The 22958-nt window shown below is 40.8% G+C and overlaps 2 protein-coding genes across 2 annotated transcripts in view; one reads left to right on the top strand and one right to left on the bottom strand.

Annotated features, from left to right (window-relative positions):
- Positions 1-22958, bottom strand: part of HAVCR1 (hepatitis A virus cellular receptor 1) — an 88012-nt gene that overhangs the window by 25830 nt on the left and 39224 nt on the right. The window lies entirely within an intron of this gene.
- LOC126067241 (nuclear body protein SP140-like protein) lies at positions 3965-9741 on the top strand. Its single transcript, XM_049868958.1, has 3 exons — positions 3965-4011; positions 7916-8093; positions 9520-9741. Exons 1-3 carry the CDS (start codon positions 3965-3967, stop codon positions 9739-9741), a joined length of 447 nt encoding a protein of 148 aa, XP_049724915.1.

The following is a 22958-nucleotide window of genomic DNA, read 5'->3' on the forward strand; positions in this document are numbered from 1 at the left end:
TGTTTTACTTTTTTGTGTGTACATATAAATTTTTATGCTAATGAAATTATCTGAGAAGGGGATTATGAAATATTTTTTGTTTTCTTTATATTTTTGGTATATTACAAAACCTAGTAAATATTATTTTAAAATTTACACTAACCAAACCTCATTACTTAATAAGCTAAAATAAACTATCTTTGGCAACTCAGAAAGATCTATTTTACACATTTAACTGCAATTTTGTTAAAGAAGATGATGTGTTAAATGAATCATTCCTAGTTTCTATAGGGAACCCCAGCCTGGGGGTAATTGAGGTATGAATCACAATCCCCTGCTGAGAAGTTTCTCTGAAAACTTTACCCTCTTACAGCTCCCCACCCCAACAACCTCTCCACCTCAACCAGAAATGTGTCTGAGTAATGAACCTCAAGTTGCAATGCCTCCACCCATCAGTATTTTAAGTACAGAATCTTTTTGCCACAGCAGTATCAACTTTTGGATTCTATTCTACCACAATCAAAAAAAAAAAGCTTACTCTCAAGTACTCAAAAATATATATTCAAGGATAGGATAGCAAAGAACTATAAACAACTCATATATCCCATTAATGTGGAATACATTAACTACACTATGTTATAACTATACTATGGAATCCTGGACAGTGGTAAAACAAAATGAAACAAATCTATATGAACAGACCTGAGACTATTCCTAAAATCAACTGTTAAGTAACAAAGTTATAGAATAGGAAGCATAATTTGATCTCATTTTGAAAAACGTAGTGCAAAACAAAATGTATACTTGTATGGGTATTTATATTTGCTTAGAAAAAGTTGTGGAAGGATATACAGCCGACTGTGAATAGTAGTTACATCTTGGGTATAGAATGAGAAGGGCAATGGGGAGAGTATTTTTTCCAGATGGCTTAGTGATTAGAAGCACTCTCTAAGGCAGCACCATCCAATAGAACCTTCTGTGATGGCGGAAATGTTCTGCGCTGTCCAATAGGTAGCCATTAGCCACAGGTGGCTATTGAGTACTTGAAATGTGGCTAGTATGACTAAGGAACTGAATTTTTAAATTTTTAATTAATTTAAATTAAACCATATATGGTTAGTATTTAACTTGTTGGGCAGCAGAGCTCTAGAATCAAAATGGAGAGATTCACATTCTGATTTCACCACTTTCTAGTTGTGTAAACACATTTCTGAACTCCCCTAAACCACAATTTCCTTACCTGTAGAATAAAGATGATTGGAATTTCTACTCCTAAGATTATTGTATAATGCGCTCAGTACTACACTTCAATATTGATAATTATTTCACTTTTTATTTAATATTTTGTGTATTGTTTGAATTTTTCACGATAAGCATGAGTTTTGTGATTCTATAAAATATATATATTTTAAAAACTAAACCTTTACTGGCTTTGTAGAATTTTTCTTCCATTGACAGAAAAAAGTCCTACATTGAGTCTTACCTTTCCCTCTACCCACTTGCCAGTTAAGGTTGATGTTATTAAATGGACAGGGTATAAAGACAGAAATGCCTGTGACTTGGTGGTGTCTAATTGGTCTGGGACTGTCCTGGCTTCAGGCTGCATTTTTGCGGTTCTTTTATGGACTCCTGCAGAAAGTTAGCTGTATGGCACTGCTGTACCACACCCATGCCTCTTAAGGTCATTTCTCGTTTCTGTGAGCTATTTCCCTTCCCTCTCACAGGCCTCAGATGTTTAACCTTTTAGAACTACCATTACTCACTTCCCTTCATAGAGCTCAGAGTCTAGTGGGAGACACAGAGAAAACAAAAATAAATTAATTAAAATCTGAGAGAAACTCTATGAATAAAATGAATGAAAAAAGGGTTGGAGGGAAAACTAATCAAGGTAAGCCTTTCCAAGAAAGTGACATTCAAGCCGCTCTCCAAAGTGAGATGACAACCAAACACTTTGAGGGACAGAGTAGCAGGGGTAGGGGTCTGGGAACCATGGTTTCAGGGGACATCTAGGTCAATTGGCATAACAAAGTTTATTAAGAAAACGTTCTATGTCCCACTTTGGTGAATGGCGTCTGGGGTCTTAAAAGCTAGCAAGCAGCCATCTAAGATGTATCAATTGGTCTCACCCGACCCAGAGCAAAGGAGAATGAAGAACACCAAAGACACAAGGAAAATATGAGCCCAAGAGAATGAAAGGGTCACACATGCCAGAGACTCCATCAGCCTGAGACCAGAAGAACTAGATGGCGCCCAGCTACCACCAGTGACTACCCTGACAGGGAACGCAACAGAGAATCCCTGATGGAGCAGGAGAAAAGTGGGATGCAGACCTCAAATTCTAGTAAAAAGACCAGACTTCATGGTCTGACTGAGACTGGAGGGACCCTAGAGGACATGGCCCGCAGACTCACTGTTAGCCCAAAACTAAAACCATTCTCAAAGCCAGCACTTCAAAGATTAGACTGGACTATAAGACATAAAATGACGCCAGTGAGGAGTATGCATTTTAGCTCAAGTAGACACATGAGACTATGTGGGCAGCTCCTGTCTGGAGGAGAGATGAGAAGGCAGAGGGGGAAAGGAGCTGACTGAAATACAGGATGGAGAGAAGGAGTGTGCTGTCAGATTGTAGGGAGAGCAACTAGGGACATATAACAATGTGTGTATAAGTTTTCGTATGAGAAACTGACTTGAATTGTGAACTCTCACTTAAAGCACAATAAAAAAAAATTACGGTTTTGATAAGTACAAGTATAAAAACCTGTACACAGTATGGAATGGCACGGAACATGAAGTAGAGAAGACATCCAGAAAAAAGGTAAAGACTGAGCTGGATGTCAAGAGGCAAATGGGAGTTAATGAGTTAAATGAAGTTACAAAGAGTATGCTAAGCAGAGGAATCAGTACTTAGAGAATGGTGAACCATTTGGCTTGGCTGGAGGATACGGTGGCAAAAACAGAGGGAGGAGGAGGGTGGGAGCCACATTAAGAAAGGCCTTGCATAATGAAGCAATTCAGGTGTTAGTCTGCAGGTAATGAGGTGAAAGACAGAGGCCTAAGCAGGAGGGAAATATGACAGGCCCTGCATTGTAAGCACATTTCTATGGTGGCTGTGTGTACAGCAGACCGGAGGGGGACCAGGAAAGAGGAAGAGTGGCCACCTGAACTGAAGGCATAGCTGTGGGTAACGAAGGGGAGGATGGATTAAAGAAACAGACAGGGATATAATCAGTAATAGGCTGGACTAATTGCTTGCAGGAGATGGAGAAAGAGCTTTGGGCAGGAATGAAGCAAGAGCATTTGGTTTCCAAACTAGAAGCTGTTTGGGGGAGTGGGACTAGAAGATGCTAGTTTCAGATGTGGACACAGAACACTCCAGCTGCCTGTGACATTGTTTTTGTTGTTAGCTGTCTTAGAGTTGTCCTGACTCATGGCAACTCCACACACATAGAATGAAACACAGCCCAGTCCTGTGCCATCCCCATGATTAGCCAAGGATCAAACAATGCTCCGTTATGATCCATATGGTTTTTATTAGCTGATTTTCTGAAGTAGATTGCCAAGTCTTTCTTCCTAGTCTCTCTTAGTCTAGAAGTTCAGCTGAAACCTGTTCAGCATCATAGCAACATGCAAGCCTCCACAGACAAGCTGGAGGTGGCGATGCCTGAAGCACATTAGCTGGGAATAGAATCTGGGTCTCCCACATGGAAGCTAAGAATTCTACCACTGAACTACCACTGTCCTCCACCTGTGAGATATCCAGTGGAAATGTCCAATAAGAAGTTCACAACAGGGTCGGAAGCTCAGGAGAGATATCAGGCTGTAGTAGAAAATTAGAAGTCTCCAGAGAAAAAAGATGTCAAGGAAGAAGCAGACTGTGGGTTAAGTCCGGTAGAACACTGATACTTAAGGAGAAGGAGATAGGGGTCCCAGCTACAGATACTAAGAACAACTGCAGAGGAGAAGGAAGAAAAGCAAATAAACCATGCCACCTCCTAAGAACAAAAGGAAAGTTGTAAGAAGGGTGGTTTGGTCAGTGGGGTCAAATGTTACAAAGAGTTCAAGTTTGATAAGAATTGAGATATAGCCACTGCACTTACACTGAACTTTTGCCTGATGGCTTCATTGGAGAGATGGGACATTAACTTAAGTTCAGCTATGAGCAGGAACCGACTTGAGGTCACGTAACAACAAGGAGTAAATGGGAGACAGGGGAATGGATATTTGGAACAAAAAAGTTAGGCTCAGAAGTTATGGAAGGGACAGGGAAGTAGTTAAAGTTATTAAAGCGATGGCTGTTAATGGCTTTTATTTGTCATTTTGTTGGTTAAGTAAGAATAGTAGATTTGAACATGCTCAAGTGCAGAGGAGAAGGTGCTGACAGAAAGCGGGAAGTTGGAGATTCAAGTGAGGTGAAATTTACATATACTATTTTTTTTAAGAGATCTTACAAAGTTTCCACAGTCATGGTCCTTGTTCAAAGCGCAGATGTCCTCAGTCCAAGCTTTTCTATTCTGGGGAGTTAAAAAAACAACCAAACCCGTTGCTTTCGAGTCAGTTCCAACTCACGGTGACCCTATAGGATAGAGTAGAACTGTGCTATAGGGTTCTGTAGGCTGTAATCTTTATGGGAGCAGACTGCCAGGTCTTTTCTTCCACAGAGCGGCTGGTGGGTTTGAACCACCAACCTTTAGGTTAGCAGCCAAGGATATAACCATTGTGCAACCAGGGCTCCTTCCACAGACCAGATCCCATAAAAAATCCTTCCTCACATATCTCCCAAGTCCCAAATGCTTCCTATCAATCAATGCAAGTCCCTTTTCTATTCTTAATTTATTTTTATTGAGGTATTTTTCACATACCATAAAATTCACTATTGCAAGTCTACAATTCAGAAAGAAAATGTTCTACATTCTACTTTGGTGAGTAGTGTCTGGGGTCTTAAAAGCCTGTGAGCAGCAATCTAAGATACTCCACTGGTCTCACCCCTTCGGGAACAAGGGAGAATGAAGAAAACTAAAGATACAAGGGAAAGATTAATCCAAAGGACTAATGGAACACAACTACCACAGCCTCCACCAGACTGAGTCCAGTATTAGATGGTGCCTGGCTACCCCCACTGACTGTTCTGACAGGGATCACAATAGAGGGTCCCAGGCACAACTGGAGAAACATGTAAAACAAAATTCTAACTCAAAAAAAAAAGACCAGACTTACTGGCCTGACAAAGACTGGAGAAACCCCAAGAGTATGGCTCCTGGACACATTTTTAGCTCAGTAATGAAGTCACTCCTGAGATTCACCCTTCATTCAAAGATTAGACAGGCCCATAAAACAAAACGAGACTAAAGGGGCATACCAGCCCAGGGGCAAGGACTTGAAGGCAGGATGGGAGAAGAAAGCTGGTAATAGGGAACTCAAGGTTGAGAAGGAAGAGTGTTGACATGTCATGGGGTTGTTAACTAATGTCATAAAACAGTATGTGTACTAACTGTTTAATGAGAAGCTAGTTTGTTCTATAAACCTTCATCTAAAGTACAATTTAAAAAAATAACATCTGTGGTTTTTAGTATATTCACAAGATTGTAAAACCATCACCTCTAATTTTAGAACAATTTCATCACCCAAAAAGAAACCCTGTACCTATATTTTTACAACAATAAAAACGTAATAAAATTAAAAACAAAAAATCCTGTACCTCTTAGTTAACAGTTACTCTCCATTTCCATCTCCCTCCTACTAACCCTGGCAACCACTAATCTACTTTATATTTTATGAATTTGCCTATTCTAGATATTTCATATAAGAGAGATCATATAATATTTGTTCTTTTGTGTCAGACTTATTTCACTCAGCATGTTTTCAGACTTCATTCAAGTCATAATATGTATGTACTTCATTCTTTTTTATAGTTGAATAATATTCCATTTTATGGCTATACCACATTTTTTAAATATATTCATCAGTTGATGGATATTTGGATTGTTTCCACTTTTAGCTGTTGTGAATAATGCTACTGTGAACATTTGTGTACAATTTTTGTATGAATGTATGTTTTCGTTTCTACTGAGTATATAACTAGAAGTGAAATTGCTAGGTCATGTAGTAATGCTATGGTTGATTTTTTAAGGAACTGCTGAATGTTTTTCCAAAGTGGCTGCACCATTTTATATTCCCACTAGAACCAGCATGAGGGTTCCAATTTCTCCACATCTTAAGCAATACTTGTTATTTTCTATTTTTATTATTATCGCCATCCAAGTGGGTATATACTATCTCAATGTGTCTTTAATTTGCATTTCCCTGATGATTAATGAGGTCATTGTGTATCTTCTTTGGAGAAATGTCCATTCAAGTCCATTGCCAATTTTTTTTTAACCTGAAAATCTTCATTTATTATTATTATTATTACTTATCGTGCTTTAGTTTCTCATATAAAAATTTATACACATATTGTTGTGTGACCCTAGTTGTTATCCCTATAATATGACAGCACACGCCCCTTTCCACCGCAGATTTCCTATGTCCATTCAACCAGCTTCTATCCCTTTCTACCTTCCCATCTCTCCTTTGGACAGGAGCTGCCCATTTAGTCTCGTGCATCTACTTGAACTAAGCAGCACACTCTTCAAGAGCATCATTTTGTCTTATAGTCCAGTCTAATCTTCGTCTGAAGAGTTGGCTTCGGGAATGGTTTTAGTTCTAGGTTAACAGAATCTGGGGGCCATGTCTTCTGGGGTTCCTCCAGTCTCAGTCAGACCATTAAGTCTGGTCTTTTTACTAGAATTTGAGTTCTGCACCCCACTTTTCTCCTGCTCTGTCAGGGACTCTCTGTTGTGTTCCCTGTCAGGGCAGTCATTGTCAGTAGCCAGGCACCATCTAGTTCTTCTGGTCTCAGGCTGATGGCGTCTCTGGTTTATGTGGCTCTTTTTTCTCTTGAGCTAATATTTTCCTTGTGCTTTGGTGTTCTTCACGCTCCTTTGCTCCAGGTGGGTTGGGACCAAATGATGCATCTAAGATGGAGGCTCGCTAGCTTTTAAGGCTCCAGACGCCTCTCACCAAATTGCTTTGCCCACTTTCTTGTTGGATTATTCGTCTTTTTATTATTGAGTTGTAAGAGTTCTTTACATATTTTAGATACTAGACCCTTATTAGACATATGATTTGCAAATTCTGTAGGTTGTCTTTTTACTCTCTTGTGAGTATCCTTTGATGTACAAAAGTTTTTAATTTTTTTTTTGGGTTTTTTTAATAATTTATTTTATTTTTTGTGGTTGTTGAGACTATACACAGCAGAATATACACCAACTCAACAATTTCTACATGTGCAATTCAGTGACAATTATTACAACCATTCTCACCCTCCTTTTCTAAGTTGTTCCTCCCCCATTAACACAAACTCACTGCCGTCTAAGGTTCCTATCTAATCTTTGCAGGTGCTATTGTCAATTCGATCCCATATAGATAGCTGTTAAAGGAGCACAGTTCTCAAAGCAGACATTCTTTACTAGGTAAGCTAAACTAGTGTTTGGTTTTAAGAAGACTTCAAAGGATATTTTTGGCTTAAGGTTTAAAGGTTATCTGAGGACAATCGTTTCAGGGGTTCATTCAGCCTCCATGGCTCCAGAAAGTCTGAATCCCATAAGAATTGCAAATTCTGTTCTACATTTTCCCCTTTTTGATTAGGATTATTCTACAGAAGATTTGATCAAAACGTTCAGTAATGGTACCCACTCCTAGGTCTTTCTTAAACTCAGCATTTCCTTCTGTTACACTCTTGATTATTCCCTCAATCCATTTATTCTGGTCTCTCAATAAAACCACTTGTTTTTCACATGTTAACTCCTCATTGATTACCCTTCTTGCCTAAAATCTTCTAGTCACAAGCCTTTTGGAAACCAGATGTCTATTTTCAAATTGTATCTTTGTTTCTTAGGATCTTCACAAAGGACCAGAACACCGAGGAAGAGAATACAGAGGACCAGTTTCTCTATGACCTCCTTTTCATGCTCTTCAAGAAAAATAAGGTGGAGATCGCAAGCGCAATAACGAAGACTTTCCCATTTTTTATGGGCCTCCGAGACCGTGGCTTCCTCTCTGAGCAAATGTATGAGGTTAGTGAGGAGATGTCCTCACGATGGGAAACCAGCCCCGCTATAGCATGCCAGACTTCAGGGGGCAATGACCTGGCTGAAGGGCCTCCTGTAAGTGGAAACCTTCATCAGCCCTTCTTCTAACTGAAGAAACTGTCTTCTGTAGTTAACATGAGTGATGAGGGATGGTGACAGAGGTGTGGCAGGACTGGAATCAGGAATGCTTCACAGATGTAGAGCGTCTTCCAAAACCCATTGCTGTCGAATCAATTTTGACTCATAGCGACCTTGTAGGACAGAGTGGAACTGCCCCGTAGGATTTCCGGGGTGTAGCTGGTGGATTCAAACTGGTTAGCAGCCATAGCTCTTGACCACTGTGCCACCAGGGCTCCAGAGCACCTTAGGTACGTTTATAAACCTTTTGCCATCAAGTCGATTCTGACTCATAGGTGCATTTATAAAATATAATAATAGAAACTAAGATGAAAATAAATGAGTTGGGTGGTGTTCATTTCAGAGTGCACGTATTTCAAACACTTGGCTTTGAGATAATGGAAACTCACAGGGAAGTTGACCCCCTTAGTATAAATTTGAAAGCAGATGATTGCTATTCTCTTTACAAATTATTTCTTGTTTTTTAAACATTTCTGGAGCCCTAGAATGCAGAGGAGGGCAGTGGTAGAATTCTTCCCTACCACGTGAGAGACTTGGGTTGGATTCCTGGCCAGTGCACTTCCAGTGTAGCCACCATCCATCAGTAGAGGCTTGCATGTTGCTATGATGCTGAACAGGTTTCAGTGGAACTTGCAGACTAAGGCAGACTAGGAAGAAAGGCCTGGTGATCTACTGCCAAAAAATAAGCCAATGAAAATCCTACGGACCACAGCAGACTGATCCTGTTGTGCATGGGGTCACTGTGAATCAGGGGCCGGATCAATGGCAGCTATCAACAACAGAATGCAGGTAAAGGTTAGCACTAGGTCTTCCTGGGGATACTGGGGATGAGCCTACTTTTTACCCTGTGAATTTTCTTTGTTCTGTAGTCAAGTTCACAGCAGGGGAGGTGGTCATCTGGCTTCCCGGGGCCCTTCAGGCCAGGTCAATCCTCGGGTTTATTGTCTAGTCAACAGAACTGTCTCTCCTCACCTGTTAGGGTCACTCCGGAAGCATCCTGGCCAGCCTCTTCAAGGGCCACATTACATTCAACTTTGAACCCATTTTATTCATCACAGTGACTCTCTTCCATTGAGTGTACATCAGTGCCAGGAAGTCAGGTTCATAAAGTAATAGTCTGTTTTTATACTGGAGGACATTTAACAAGTCATCCAAATACATGAAAAATTCTAAATTTTCACAAGAGAACAAATGGTCTCTCTATGACCTAAGAATCTTCTATAATGTAAGAGTAAATTCATAACTACATAATTCTCCATTCAATATTTTTAAGCATTTTCTAGACACCTGTGCAAACCTGGTCCCAGTGGAAAGAGTGGTGTACGATGTCCTTACTGAACTGGAGAAGACGTTTGACTTGCCGCTTCTGGAAGTCTTGTTCAGCAAGGTGAACATGAAGGCCTATCCTGATTTAATTGAGGTTTACCAAAGCTTCCAAAATGGTAATTACACTTCTCAATTACCTTTGGGGATTCAAGTCTGTTTCATTCACTAATGCATTCATTCAGCCTTCAGTAAGACCTGACAAGTATTTAATTGAGTGACCATCACATTCCATGCACAAAGGGAATGCAGGCATGGCCTGTGCCCTCATGGAACAGAGCGGGGGTGACTGGAGTTAACCAAGTCATCCCACAGAGGAGTCCTCAGCCAAGACCTGTTTTTTGTGCTGAGGCGTTTTTCTTAGTAAATTTTGAGATCCTTATTTTCATTGTGTTTGACTTTATGTTAGTTGAGTCGTTACGTTTTTCTTGGCTTTTATCTTGAGTTATAGAGTTGTTATACCTTTTTGTGGTTACCTTATTATTTACCCCTATTTTTCTAAGTAAAAACCTAACTTGTGTTGTTCTATATCGCCTTGTATCACTCTCCATATGGCAGTTCAATGCCTCCTGTATTTAGTCCCTCTTTTTGATTATTGTGATCTTTTACCTATTGACTTCCATGATTCCCTGTTATGTGTGTTTTTTTTTTTAAATAATCTTAATTTGTTTGTTTTTGTGATTTCCCTATTTGAGTTGATATCTGGACGTTCTGTTTTGTGACCTTGTGTTGTGCTGATATCTGATATTATTGGTTCTCTGACCAAACAATATCCTTTAGTATTTCTTGTAGCTTTGGTTTGGTTTTTGTAAATTCTCTAAACTTCTGTTTGTCTGTAAATATCTTAATTTCGCCTTCATATTTCAGAGAGAGTTTTGCTGGATATATGATCCTTGGCTGGCAGTTTTTCTCCTTCAGTGTTCTGTATATGTCATCCCATTCCTTTCTTGCCTGCATGGTTTCTGCTGAGTAGTCTGAACTTATTCTTATTGATTCTCCCTTGAAGAAAACCTTTCTTTTCTCCCTGGCTGCTTTTAAAATTTTCTGTTTATCTTTGGTTTTGGTGAGTTTGATGACAATATGTCTTGGTGTTTTTCTTTTTGGATCAATCTTTCATGATGTCAGGGAAGTTTTCTGTCAGGAGTTCTTCAACTATTTTCTCTGTGTTTTCTGTCCCTCCTCCCTGTTCTGGGACTCCAATCACCCGCAGGTTATCCTTCTTGATAGAGTCCCACATAATTCTTAGGGTTTCTTCATTTTTTTAAATTCTTTTATCTGATTTTTTTTCAGCTATGTTGGTGTTGATTCCCTGGTCCTCCAGATGTCCCAGTCTGCATTCTAATTGCTCGAGTCTGCTCCTCTGACTTCCTATTGCGTTGTCTAATTCTGTAATTTTATTGTTAATCTTTTGGATTTCTGCATGTTGTCTCTCTACGGATTCTTGCAACTTATTAATTTTTCCACTATGTTCTTGAATAATTTTTTTGAGTTCTTCAACAGTTTTATCAGTGTGTTCCTTGGCTTTTTCTGCAGTTTGCCTTATTTCATTTGTGATGTCTTGAAGCATTCTGTAAATTAGTTTTTTATATTCTGTATCTGATAATTCCAGGATTGTATCTTCTTTTGGGAAAGATTTTGATTCTTTTGTTTGGGGGGTTGGAGAAGCTGTCATGGTCTGCTTCTTTAAGTGGTTTGATATGGATTGTTGTCTCCGAGCCATCACTGGGAAACTAGTTTTTCCAGAAAATCCGCTAAAAAAAAATGCAGTCAGATCCCTATCAGAGTTCTCCCTCTGGCTCAGGCTATTCGGATGTTAATGAAGCCGCCTGGGGAGGGTGGGGGAGGGAACAGAGAGATAGGAGAGTAGCACCTCAGAATATAGCCAGAGTTGCTTGTCTTGCTTGGAATGACTATTATATCTGAGATTCCCGCGGGCGCGTCGCCTATGTGTGCTGGCTGTGTGGAGATTGCCCCCGCGGGGTCTGGCCCACTGGAGTCACGGTCAGATCCTCCGCTTCCAGCCCCACGCCCAGCATCAAGGCTCCCCTGCTGGGACAGTGCACTCTCAACTCCAAAATCAGTTGCTGCCTCCCGGGGACTTCTCGTCCCTCCAGCCGCGTTGCCGTGCCAGCTCTGCGAACCAGTTGGGCCTCCTCCCGGGGTTAGTTCAGGTGGGTGGAGCAGCTCCCCGTGCTTGTGCCGTGACCCAGTGTCCCGGCTGGGACGCTGTTCTCCCCGCTCCAATACCAGTCGCTGCCTCCCGGGGACTTCTCCTACCGGCTGTGTCCCACGCCGCCCGCGGAACCGGCTGGTCCCCCTCCCAGGGTTAGTTCAGGGGGGTGGGGCAGCTCTCTGTGCTTGTGCCGTACCTGACTGGTACACTGGCTCCAGGCTCTGGAAACAATCGCTGCTTCCCCGTATTAGTTCATTCTCCGTCTCTAAATCTGTGTTTGTTGTTCAGGGTTCGTAGATTGTTATGTATGTGATCGATTCACTTGTTTTTCCGTGTCTTTGTTGTAAGAGGGATCCGAGGTAGCATCTGCCTAGTCCGCCATCTTGGCTCTGCCTCTAAAAGTTTTTAATTTTGATGAAGTTCAATTTATGTTTGCTTTGGTTACTCCTACTTTTGTTGTCATACCTAAGAAACCATTGCCTAATCCAAGGCCATATATACACCTATGTTTTCTGCCACTCTTAATCTTTGAAGTGCTGGTATGAGGCAAACGCATGATAAAAATTTGTTAAATGTTGAATGAAAGATCAGCTAGGGGTAGAAAAACCAACGTAAATTTTCTTTCTTATGTCAGTCACAAAAGGACAAATATTGTATGATCTCACTTGTGTGAAATAAATAAGACAAGCAAATATAGAAAGACAAAAGTTTATTAGTGTTTACCAGGGATGGTAGGGAGGAGAAAAGAGGGAGTCATTGCTTAGGGGGTATTGAGGTTCTGTTAAAAGTGATGGAAAAAGTTGGAAATGGATAGTGGTGATGGTTGCACAATATGATGAACATAATTGTTACTGAATTGTACATGTAAAAAATGTTGAAACGGCAAATGTTTTGTTATATATATGCTTAGCACAATAAAGAATATATATATATTTGTTTCTTCAAAAGTATGAATCAGAGAGAGGCGGAGCCAAGATGGAGACGGAGAACGAACTAATACCGGGAAGCAGCGATTATTTTCAGAGCCTGGAGCCAGCGTACCAGTCAGGTACGGCACAAGCACAGAGAGCTGCTCCACCCCCCTGAAATAACCCTGGGAGGGGGACCAGCCGGTTCCACGGGCAGCGTGGGACCCAGCCGGTAGGAGAAGTCCCCAGGAGGCAGTGACTGGTCTTGGAACGGGGAGAGCAGCGTCCCAGCTGGGGAACCGTCCCGCCGGGATTTGGACTGGACGCAGGTACGGCATAAACACGGACAGCTGCTCCACCCCCCTGAACTGTCCCTGGGAGGCAGCAACTGGTATTGGAGCGGAGAGAACAGCATCCCAGCCGGGACACTCGGTCACGGCACAAGCACGGGGAGCTGCTCCACCCACCTGAACTAACCCCGGGAGGAGGCCCAACTGGTTCGCAGAGCTGGCACGGCAACGCGGCTGGAGGGACGAGAAGTCCCCGGGAGGCAGCAACTGATTTTGGAGTTGAGAGTGCACTGTCCCAGCAGGGGAGCCTTGACGCTGGGCGTGGGGCTGGAAGCGGAGGATCTGACCGTGACTCCAGTGGGCCAGACCCCCCGGGGGCAATCTCCACACAGCCAGCACACATAGGCGACGTGCCCCACGGAAATCTCAGATATAATAGTCATTCCAAGCAAGACAAGCAACTCTGGCTATATTCTGAGGTGCTACTCTCCTATCTCTCTGTTCCCTCCCCCACCCTCCCCAGGCGGCTTCATTAACATCTGAATAGCCTGAGCCAGAGGGAGAACTCTGATAGGGATCTGACTGCATTTTTTTTTTAGCGGATTTTCTGGAAAAACTAGTTTCCCAGTGATGGCTCGGAGACAGCAGTCCATATCAAACCACATAAAGAAACAGACCACGACAGCTTCTCCAAGCCCCCAAACAAAAGAATCAAAATCTTTCCCAAATGAAGATACAATCCTGGAATTATCAGATACAGAATATAAAAAACTAATTTACAGAATGCTTCAAGACATCACAAATGAAATAAGGCAAACTGCAGAAAAAGCCAAGGAACACACTGATAAAACTGTTGAAGAACTCAAAAAGATTATTCAAGAACATAGTGGAAAAATTAATAAGTTGCAAGAATCCATAGAGAGACAACACGCAGAAATCCAAAAGATTAACAATAAAATTACAGAATTAGACAACGCAATAGGAAGTCAGAGGAGCAGACTCGAGCAACTAGAATGCAGACTGGGACATCTGGAGGACCAAGGAATCAACACCAACATAGCTGAAAAAAAATCAGATAAAAGAATTTAAAAAAATGAAGAAACCCTAAGAATCATGTGGGACTTTATGAAGAAGGATAAACTGCGGGTGATTGGAGTCCCAGAACGGGGCGGGGGGGGGGGACATAAAACACAGAGAAAATAGTTGAAGAACTCCTGACAGAAAACTTTCATGACATCATGAAAGACGAAAGGATATCTATCCAAGATGCTCATCGAACCCCATTTAAGATTGATCCAAAAAGAAAAACACCAAGACATATTATCATCAAACTCACCAAAACCAAAGATAAACAGAAAATTTTAAAAGCAGCCAGGGAGAAAAGAAAGGTTTCCTTCAAGGGAGAATCAATAAGAATAAATTCAGACTACTCAGCAGAAACCATGCAGGCAAGAAAGGAATGGGATGACATATACAGAACACTGAAGGAGAAAAACTGCCAGCCAAGGATCATATATCCAGCAAAACTCTCTCTGAAATATGAAGGTGAAATTAAGATATTTACAGATAAACACAAGTTTAGAGAATTTACAAAAACCAAACCAAAGCTACAAGAAATACTAAAGGATATTGTTTGGTCAGAGAACCAATAATATCAGATATCAGCACAACACAAGGTCACAAAACAGAACGTCCTGATATCAACTCAAATAGGGAAATCACAAAAACAAACAAATTAAGATTAATTTAAAAAAAATACACATAACAGGGAATCATGGAAGTCAATAGGTAAAAGATCACAATAATCAAAAAGAGGGACTAAATACAGGGGGCATTGAACTGCCATATGGAGAGTGATACAAGGCGATATAGAACAATACAAGTTAGGTTTTTACTTAGAAAAATAGGGGTAAATAGTAAGGTAACCACAAAAAGGTATAACAACTCTATAACTCAAGATAAAAGCCAAGAAAAACGTAACGACTCAACTAACATAAAGTCAAACACTATGAAAATGAGGATCTCACAATTTACTAAGAAAAACGCCTCAGCACAAAAAAGTATGTGGAAAAATGAAATTGTCAACAACACACATAAAAAGGCATCAAAATGACAGCACTAAAAACTTATTTATCTATAATTACGCTGAATGTAAATGGACTAAATGCACCAATAAACAGACAGAGAGTCACAGACTGGATAAAGAAACACGATCCATCTATATGCTGCCTACAAGAGACACACCTTAGACTTAGAGACACAAACAACCTAAAACTCAAAGGATGGAAAAAAATATATCAAGCAAACAATAAGCAAAAAGGAAGAGGAGTAACAATATTAATTTCTGACAAAATAGACTTTAGACTTAAATCCACCACAAAGGATACAGAAGGACACTATATAATGATAAAAGGGACAATTGATCAGGAAGACATAACCATATTAAATATTTATGCACCCAATGACAGGGCTGCAAGATACATAAATCAAATTTTAACAGAATTGAAAAGTGAGATAGATACCTCCACAATTATAGTAGGAGACTTCAACACACCACTTTTGGAGAAAGACAGGACATCCAGTAAGAAGCTCAATAGAGACGCGGAAGATCTAATTACGACAATCAAACAACTTGACCTCATTGACTTATACAGAACTCTCCACCCAACTGCTGCAAAATATACTTTTTTTTCTAGCGCACATGGAACATTCTCTAGAATAGACCACATATTAGGTCATAAAACAAACCTTTGCAGAGTCCAAAACATCAAAATATTACAAAGCATCTTCTCAGACCACAAGGCAATAAAACTAGAGATCAATAACAGAAAAACTAGGGAAAAGAAATCAAATACTTGGAAAATGAACAATACCCTCCTGAAAAAAGACTGGGTTATAGAAGACATCAAGGAGGGAATAAGGAAATTCATAGAAAGCAACGAGAATGAAAATACTTCCTATCAAAACTTCTGGGACACAGCAAAAGCAGTGCTCAGAGGCCAATTTATATCAATAAATGCACACATACAAAAAGAAGAAAGAGCCAAAATCAGACAACTGTCCCTACAACGTGAACAAATAGAAACTGAGCAACAAAAGAATCCATCAGGCACCAGAAGAAAACAAATAATAAAAATTAGAGCTGAACTAAATGAATTAGAGAACAGAAAAACAATTGAAAGAATTAACAAAGCCAAAAGCTGGTTCTTTGAAAAAATTAACAAAATTGATAAACCATTGGCTAGACTGACTAAAGAAAAACAGGAAAGGAAACAAATAACCCAAATAAGAAACGAGAAGGACCACATCACAACAGAACCAAATGAAATTAAAAGAATCATTTCAGATTACTACGAAAAATTGTACTCTAACAAATTTGAAAACCTAGAAGAAATGGATGAATTCTTGGAAAAACACTACCTACCTAAACTAACACAATCAGAAGTAGAACAACTAAATAGACCCATAACAAAAAAAGAGATTGAAACGGTAATCAAAAAACTCCCAACAAAAAAAAGCCCTGGCCCAGACGGCTTCACTGCAGAGTTCTACCAAACTTTCAGAGAAGAGTTAACACCACTACTTCTGAAGGTATTCCAAAGCATAGAAAATGACGGAATACTACCCAACTCATTCTATGAAGCCATCATCTCCCTGATACCAAAACCAGGTAAAGACATTACAAAAAAAGAAAATTATAGACCTATATCCCTCATGAACATTGATGCAAAAATCTTCAACAAAATTCTAGCCAATAGAATCCAACAACACATCAAAAAAATAATTCACCCTGATCAAGTGGGATTTATACCAGGTATGCAAGGCTGGTTTAATATCAGAAAAACCATTAATGTAATCCATCACATAAATAAAACAAAAGACAAAAACCACATGATCTTATCCATTGATGCAGAAAAGGCATTTGACAAAGTCCAACACCCATTTATGATAAAAACTCTTACCAAAATAGGAATTGAAGGAAAATTCCTCAACATAATAAAGGGCATCTATGCAAAGCCAACAGCCAATATCACTCTAAATGGAGAGAACCTGAAAGCATTTCCCTTGAGAACGGGAACCAGACAAGGATGCCCTTTATCACCGCTCTTATTCAACATCGTGCTGGAAGTCCTAGCCAAGGCAATTAGGCTAGACAAAGAAATAAAAGGTATCCGGATTGGCAAGGAGGAAGTAAAGTTATCACTATTTGCAGATGACATGATTATATACACAGAAAACCCTAAGGAATCCTCCAGAAAACTACTGAAACTAATAGAAGAGTTTGGCAGAGTCTCAGCTTATAAAATAAACATACAAAAATCACTTGGATTCCTCTACATCAACAAAAAGAACACCGAAGAGGAAATAACCAAATCAATACCATTCACAGTAGCCCCCAAGAAGATAAGATACTTAGGAATAAATCTTACCAAGGATGTAAAAGACCTATACAAAGAAAACTACAAAGCTCTACTACAAGAAATTCAAAAGGACATACTTAAGTGGAAAAACATACCTTGCTCATGGATAGGAAGACTTAACATAGTAAAAATGTCTATTCTACCAAAAGCCATCTATACATCTAACTCACTTCCAATCCAAATTCCAATGTCATATTTTAAGGGGATAGAGAAACAAATCACCAATTTCATATGGAAGGGAAAGAAGCCCCGGATAAGCAAAGCACTACTGAAAAAGAAGAAGAAAGTGGGAGGCCTCACTCTACCTGATTTCAGAACCTATTATACAGCCACAGTAGTCAAAACAGCCTGGTACTGGTACAACAACCGGCACATAGACCAATGGAACAGAATTGAGAACCCAGACATAGATCCATCCACGTATGAGCAGCTGATATTTGACAAAGGACCAGTGTCAATTAATTGGGGAAAAGATAGCCTTTTTAACAAATGGTGCTGGCATAACTGGATATTCATTTGCAAAAAAATGAAACAGGACCCATACCTCACCCCATGCACAAAAACTAACTCCAGGTGGATCAAAGACCTAAACATAAAGACTAAAACGATAAAGATCATGGAAGAAAAAATTGGGACAACCCTAGGAGCCCTAATACAAGGCATAAACAGAATACAAAACATTACCAAAAATGATGAAGAGAAACCCGATAACTGGGAGCTCCTAAAAATCAAACACCTATGCTCATCTAAAGACTTCACCAAAAGAGTAAAAAGACCACCTACAGACTGAAAAATTCAGCTATGACATCTCCGATCAGCACCTGATCTCTAAAATCTATATGATTCTGTCAAAACTCAACCACAAAAAGACAAACAACCCAATCAAAAAGTGGGCAAAGGATATGAACACACATTTCACTAAAGAAGATATTCAGGCAGCCAACAGATACATGAGAAAATGCTCTCGATCATTAGCCATTAGAGAAATGCAAATTAAAACTACGATGAGATTCCATCTCACACCAGCAAGGCTGGCATTAATCCAAAAAACACAAAATAATAAATGTTGGAGAGGCTGTGGAGAGATTGGAACTCTCATACACTGCTGGTGGGAATGTAAAATGGTACAACCACTTTGGAAATCTATCTGGCGTTATCTTAAACAGTTAGAAATAGAACTACCATACAACCCAGAAATCCCACTCCTGGGAATATACCCTAGAGATACAAGAGCCTTCACACAAACAGATATATGCACACCCATGTTTATTGCAGTACTGTTTACAATAGCAAAAAGCTGGAAGCAACCAAGGTGTCCATCAACGGATGAATGGGTAAATAAATTGTGGTATATTCACACAATGGAATACTACGCATCGATAAAGAACAGTGACGAATCTGTGAAACATTTCATAACATGGAGGAACCTGGAAGGCATTATGCTGAGCGAAATGAGTCAGAGGCAAAAGGACAAATATTGTATAAGACCACTATTATAAGATCTTGAGAAATAGTAAACCTGAGAAGAACACATACTTTTGAGGTTACGAGGAGGGGAGGGAGGGAGGGTGGGAGAGGGTTTTTTATTGATTAATCAGTAGATAAGAACTGCTTTAGGTGAAGGGAAAGACAACACTCAATACATGGAAGGTCAGCTCAATTGGACTGGACCAAAAGCAAAGAAGTTTCCGGGATAAAATGAATGCTTCAAAGGTCAGCGGAGCAAGGACGGGGGTCTGGGGAACATGGTTTGCGGGGACTTCTAAGTCAATTGGCAAAATAATTCTATTATGAAATCATTCTGCCTCCCACTTTGAAATGTGGCGTCTGGGGTCTTAAATGCTAACAAGCGGCCATCTAAGATGCATCAATTGGTCTCAACCCACCTGGAGCAAAGGAAAATGAAGAACACCAAGGCCACACGACAACTAAGAGCCCAAGAGACAGAAAGGGCCACACGAACCAGAGACCTACATCATCCTGAGACCAGAAGAACTAGTTGGTGCCCGGCCACAATCGATGACTGCCCTGACAGGGAGCACAGCAGAGGACCCCTGAGGGAGCAGGAGATCAGTGGGATACAGACCCCAAATTCTCATAAAAAGACCAAACTTAATGGTCTGACTGAGACTAGAGGAATCCCGGCGGCCATGGTCCCCAGACCTTCTGTTGGCACAGGACAGGAACCATCCCCGAAGACAACTCATCAGACATGAAAGGGACTGGTCAGCGGGTGGGAGAGAGATGCTGATGAAGAGTGAGCTAATTATATCAGGTGGACACCTGAGATTGTGTTGGCAACTCTTGTCTAGAGGGGGGATGGGAGGATAGAGAGAGAGAGAAGCCGGCAAAATTCTCCCGAAAGGAGAGACTGAAAAGGCTGACTCAAGAAGGGGAGAGCAAGTGGGAGTAGGGAGTGAGATGTATGTAAACTTATATGTGACAGACTGATTGGATTTGTAAACGTTCACTTGAAGCTTAATAAAAGTTAATAATAAAAAAAAAGTATGAATCAGTCATTCTCCAAGTGTTTTCTAGGCTCAAGCAGGTACAGGGTCTGTCAAACAGAGGAAGCCCGTCTCAGTAGTCCACAGTACAGAACAGCAAAGGTTACCTTAGAGCATTTCCTTGCATGCCTAAGGGGATTTTCTTCTTTCCTTATTTTCACAGCTTGTGGGGGAAAACAAGAGCCAAGTCAGCAACACAGCTGTGGACGAGCTTCCTGGGAAGCTTTACAAGAGCATGACAACGTTCAGATGTTCTGTTCCCAGGGCTGCCATCTACATGGTGCTCTTGCCATGGAGGCCAGACATCGCACAGAGCTCCTATTTCCCAGTGTCATGCTCCTTTTCCTACTTGGGTTTTCACCTGCCCTACCCATTGTTGATATTTTCCTGTTTTATGTGTTTTGTGTCTTTTATGTTTTTCCAGAGCATTTGTCATATAGAACATGAAAACTTGCTGTCACCTCTCCACCCCGAGTCTCTCTAGGATAGCAGTTCTCAACCTTGGCTGCACATTGGAATCACCAGAGAAATTTTTTAAAAATTGTAATATCTGGGCCCCACTTCCTAGGATTCTGATTCAGTTGGTCTGGGCATGAGTCACTATCCAAGCTTTCCAGGTGATTCTAATGGGCAGCCAAGATTGAGAACTCCTGGTCTAGGAGAGTCCTTGAGGCTCACACTCCAGCCAGCCATGTGCGTAGTTACTTCAATCCCATAAAAGTCTTTTAAAGCAACTTTTTCCTCCCCTACTCCATCCCTAGCACACACAGAAAGGTTCTAGGAAATATCCATTCAATCATTTATTCACTGATTTTAATAAGCATGCCCTTGAGTGCCTACTAAGTGGAAGTTAGGTATTGAGAAATGCAGACACTTCCCTCAAGGAGCTCAGTGTAAAAAGTACCAACAACCTAAACATCTCTCATACTAAGAACTAAGTTATAGGGTCACCATTTATCATTGCAGTTTGTATGGTGCAAAGATCCAGGCTCAGACTCCATCTGATAAGGCTCTGCCCCACTCAGGACCAGGAGGAGGAGGGAGCCTTTTTGGGATTCACACATAGGTGCCACACATGCGGGGGACATGGGGTAGGGACCTGTCTACCTGCAATATGATCTGAGCATGGCACTAGCACCAAGCCTGGCATATGGAGGCATGGTATAATATTTGTTGAGTGAATAAAAAGGGTTGTACAGGAATCTTCAGAAGAGGGATTAATTCTGTCTAGGGAGACGATGCTCAGAAGGACTGAAAATGTGCCATTCGAGCTGGGCCTTGAGGAACAATCTCCCCAGTAAAGGAATGGGGGGGGGTGTGAGTTTCTAGCAGGTGGAATGACCCATGGAGTAGTGGATGGATATCTGGGATATTTATATCCACTGGAGTGCAGCAGGGAGTAGGTCTGTGAGGCAGGAAAAGAGAACTGGGGATACGTTATAAAGGGCTTGCTATGGACTTTGGACTGTTACCCAGTGAGGAAGAGTTGAAAGACTTTAAGCTGAGATGTAACACAATCAGATATTGAGTTTTTTAGAGTACACTGGTGACCGCGTAGAGGAAGGGCTCTAGAGGAACTGGAGAAAGACCCCACTGGCCACCAAAGATACCAGGTCAGAGCTAGAAAGACCCCTGGGGACCTTTAGAATCTCCACGGAAAATTTAGCATTAGATTCCAGGGAATTCTAAGTATTGGTATCTTTCTCCCTCAGCCTCCCACACACCATGCTCACATTCTATGCCCAGGACACCACCTCATTATTGGTCAACTGTCATTACTTCTACGATGGGTGAAGCAATGATTTTTTAATGTGTATTTCCTTAGGAAATCTGATGCCTTCATGAATCAAAGGAGGAAAAAAAAGCATTCAGAGGATGTGTATCCCAGAGACCCTCCAATGCTTTTCACAGACAACCAACGAAGGGAGACCTTGAAGAAGAGAGACCAGTAGGCGGACCAAATGACAAGTGTCACTCCTTTCCTTCAAGAGAGCACTAGGAATCTGGACAAAACATGTCTGCACTGACTAGACTATGAAAACTAGGATATAAACATTTTGTAGAGTTTTCCTATATTTTGGGGACTCTGGGTGAAGAATTTTATTTCACTTCCAAAGTGTCATAGCCATACTCACAAAGCCCCCAAATAAACTTTTTATCTCAATTTTTGAGATTTATATCCACAGTAAGCAGAAAGGAAGGACAATTTCATGCTTTTATTTCTACATGGTTTTAATGAAGTCTGAATGTTTTTGTTTAAATGTAAAATAACTTAGTCACTTGTCTTCTGCAATTTAAGCAAACAAACATATTAAATTGTCAGTTGCCACCCATCTTACTGAATCAGAAGCCCTAGGAGTAGGCCCAGGAATCTGCATTTTAACAAGCTCCCAGCTGATCCAACTAATGCCTCCCCACCTTCAGACATCTTCGTAACCTTTGCCATGCTCACGTTGCCCTTTTGTTATTATTTACTTGAATTGCTTTAGATTAATTAACTTTAAATTTTTAGTCATTCTAGATAATATTCAATCATGGGTTTGATGCAGTTTTGTTTTTTAAATTAAAACTCATAGCTATTTAAAAACCTATTTGTGGGCCAACTGAACTCAGCTTCTGCCCCACCCCAATACTGCCTCTCAAGGCTGTGAGTTTGAGGAGTTTAGGCTCAGCGGCTGCTGGGCCCAACACAGTAAGAACCAAACTTTGGTGTCTTATCTGTCTCCTTCCAGGACCCCTCATGTCAGCCCTGAGGACCCTCACCAACCCTATGGAAAGCCTCTCATTGCCAGGATGTACCCCTCTGCACCCCTCCTTTCCCTACATACCCTCTCCTGTCACCTCAACCAAGCTGCTCTCTGATCCTCCTCACTCAGGGCACCAAAGTTTGGCTCTGAATGCATTATCCCTAGCAATAGCTGAGCGCACTCTCCTCAAACTCAGAGCCTTAATGGCTGTAGTGAGGTGGAGCAGGAGCTAAGTTTAGTTGGTCCACAAATGGGTTTTTAAATAGTTACATGAGTTCTAACTTTAAAAACAATAATGTATCAAACCCATGATTAAATGGATATTATCTCTTGTTGTTAGCTG

This window comes from Elephas maximus, chromosome 2 (assembly GCF_024166365.1).
Source record: "Elephas maximus indicus isolate mEleMax1 chromosome 2, mEleMax1 primary haplotype, whole genome shotgun sequence".
NCBI classification, from domain to species: domain Eukaryota; kingdom Metazoa; phylum Chordata; class Mammalia; order Proboscidea; family Elephantidae; genus Elephas; species Elephas maximus.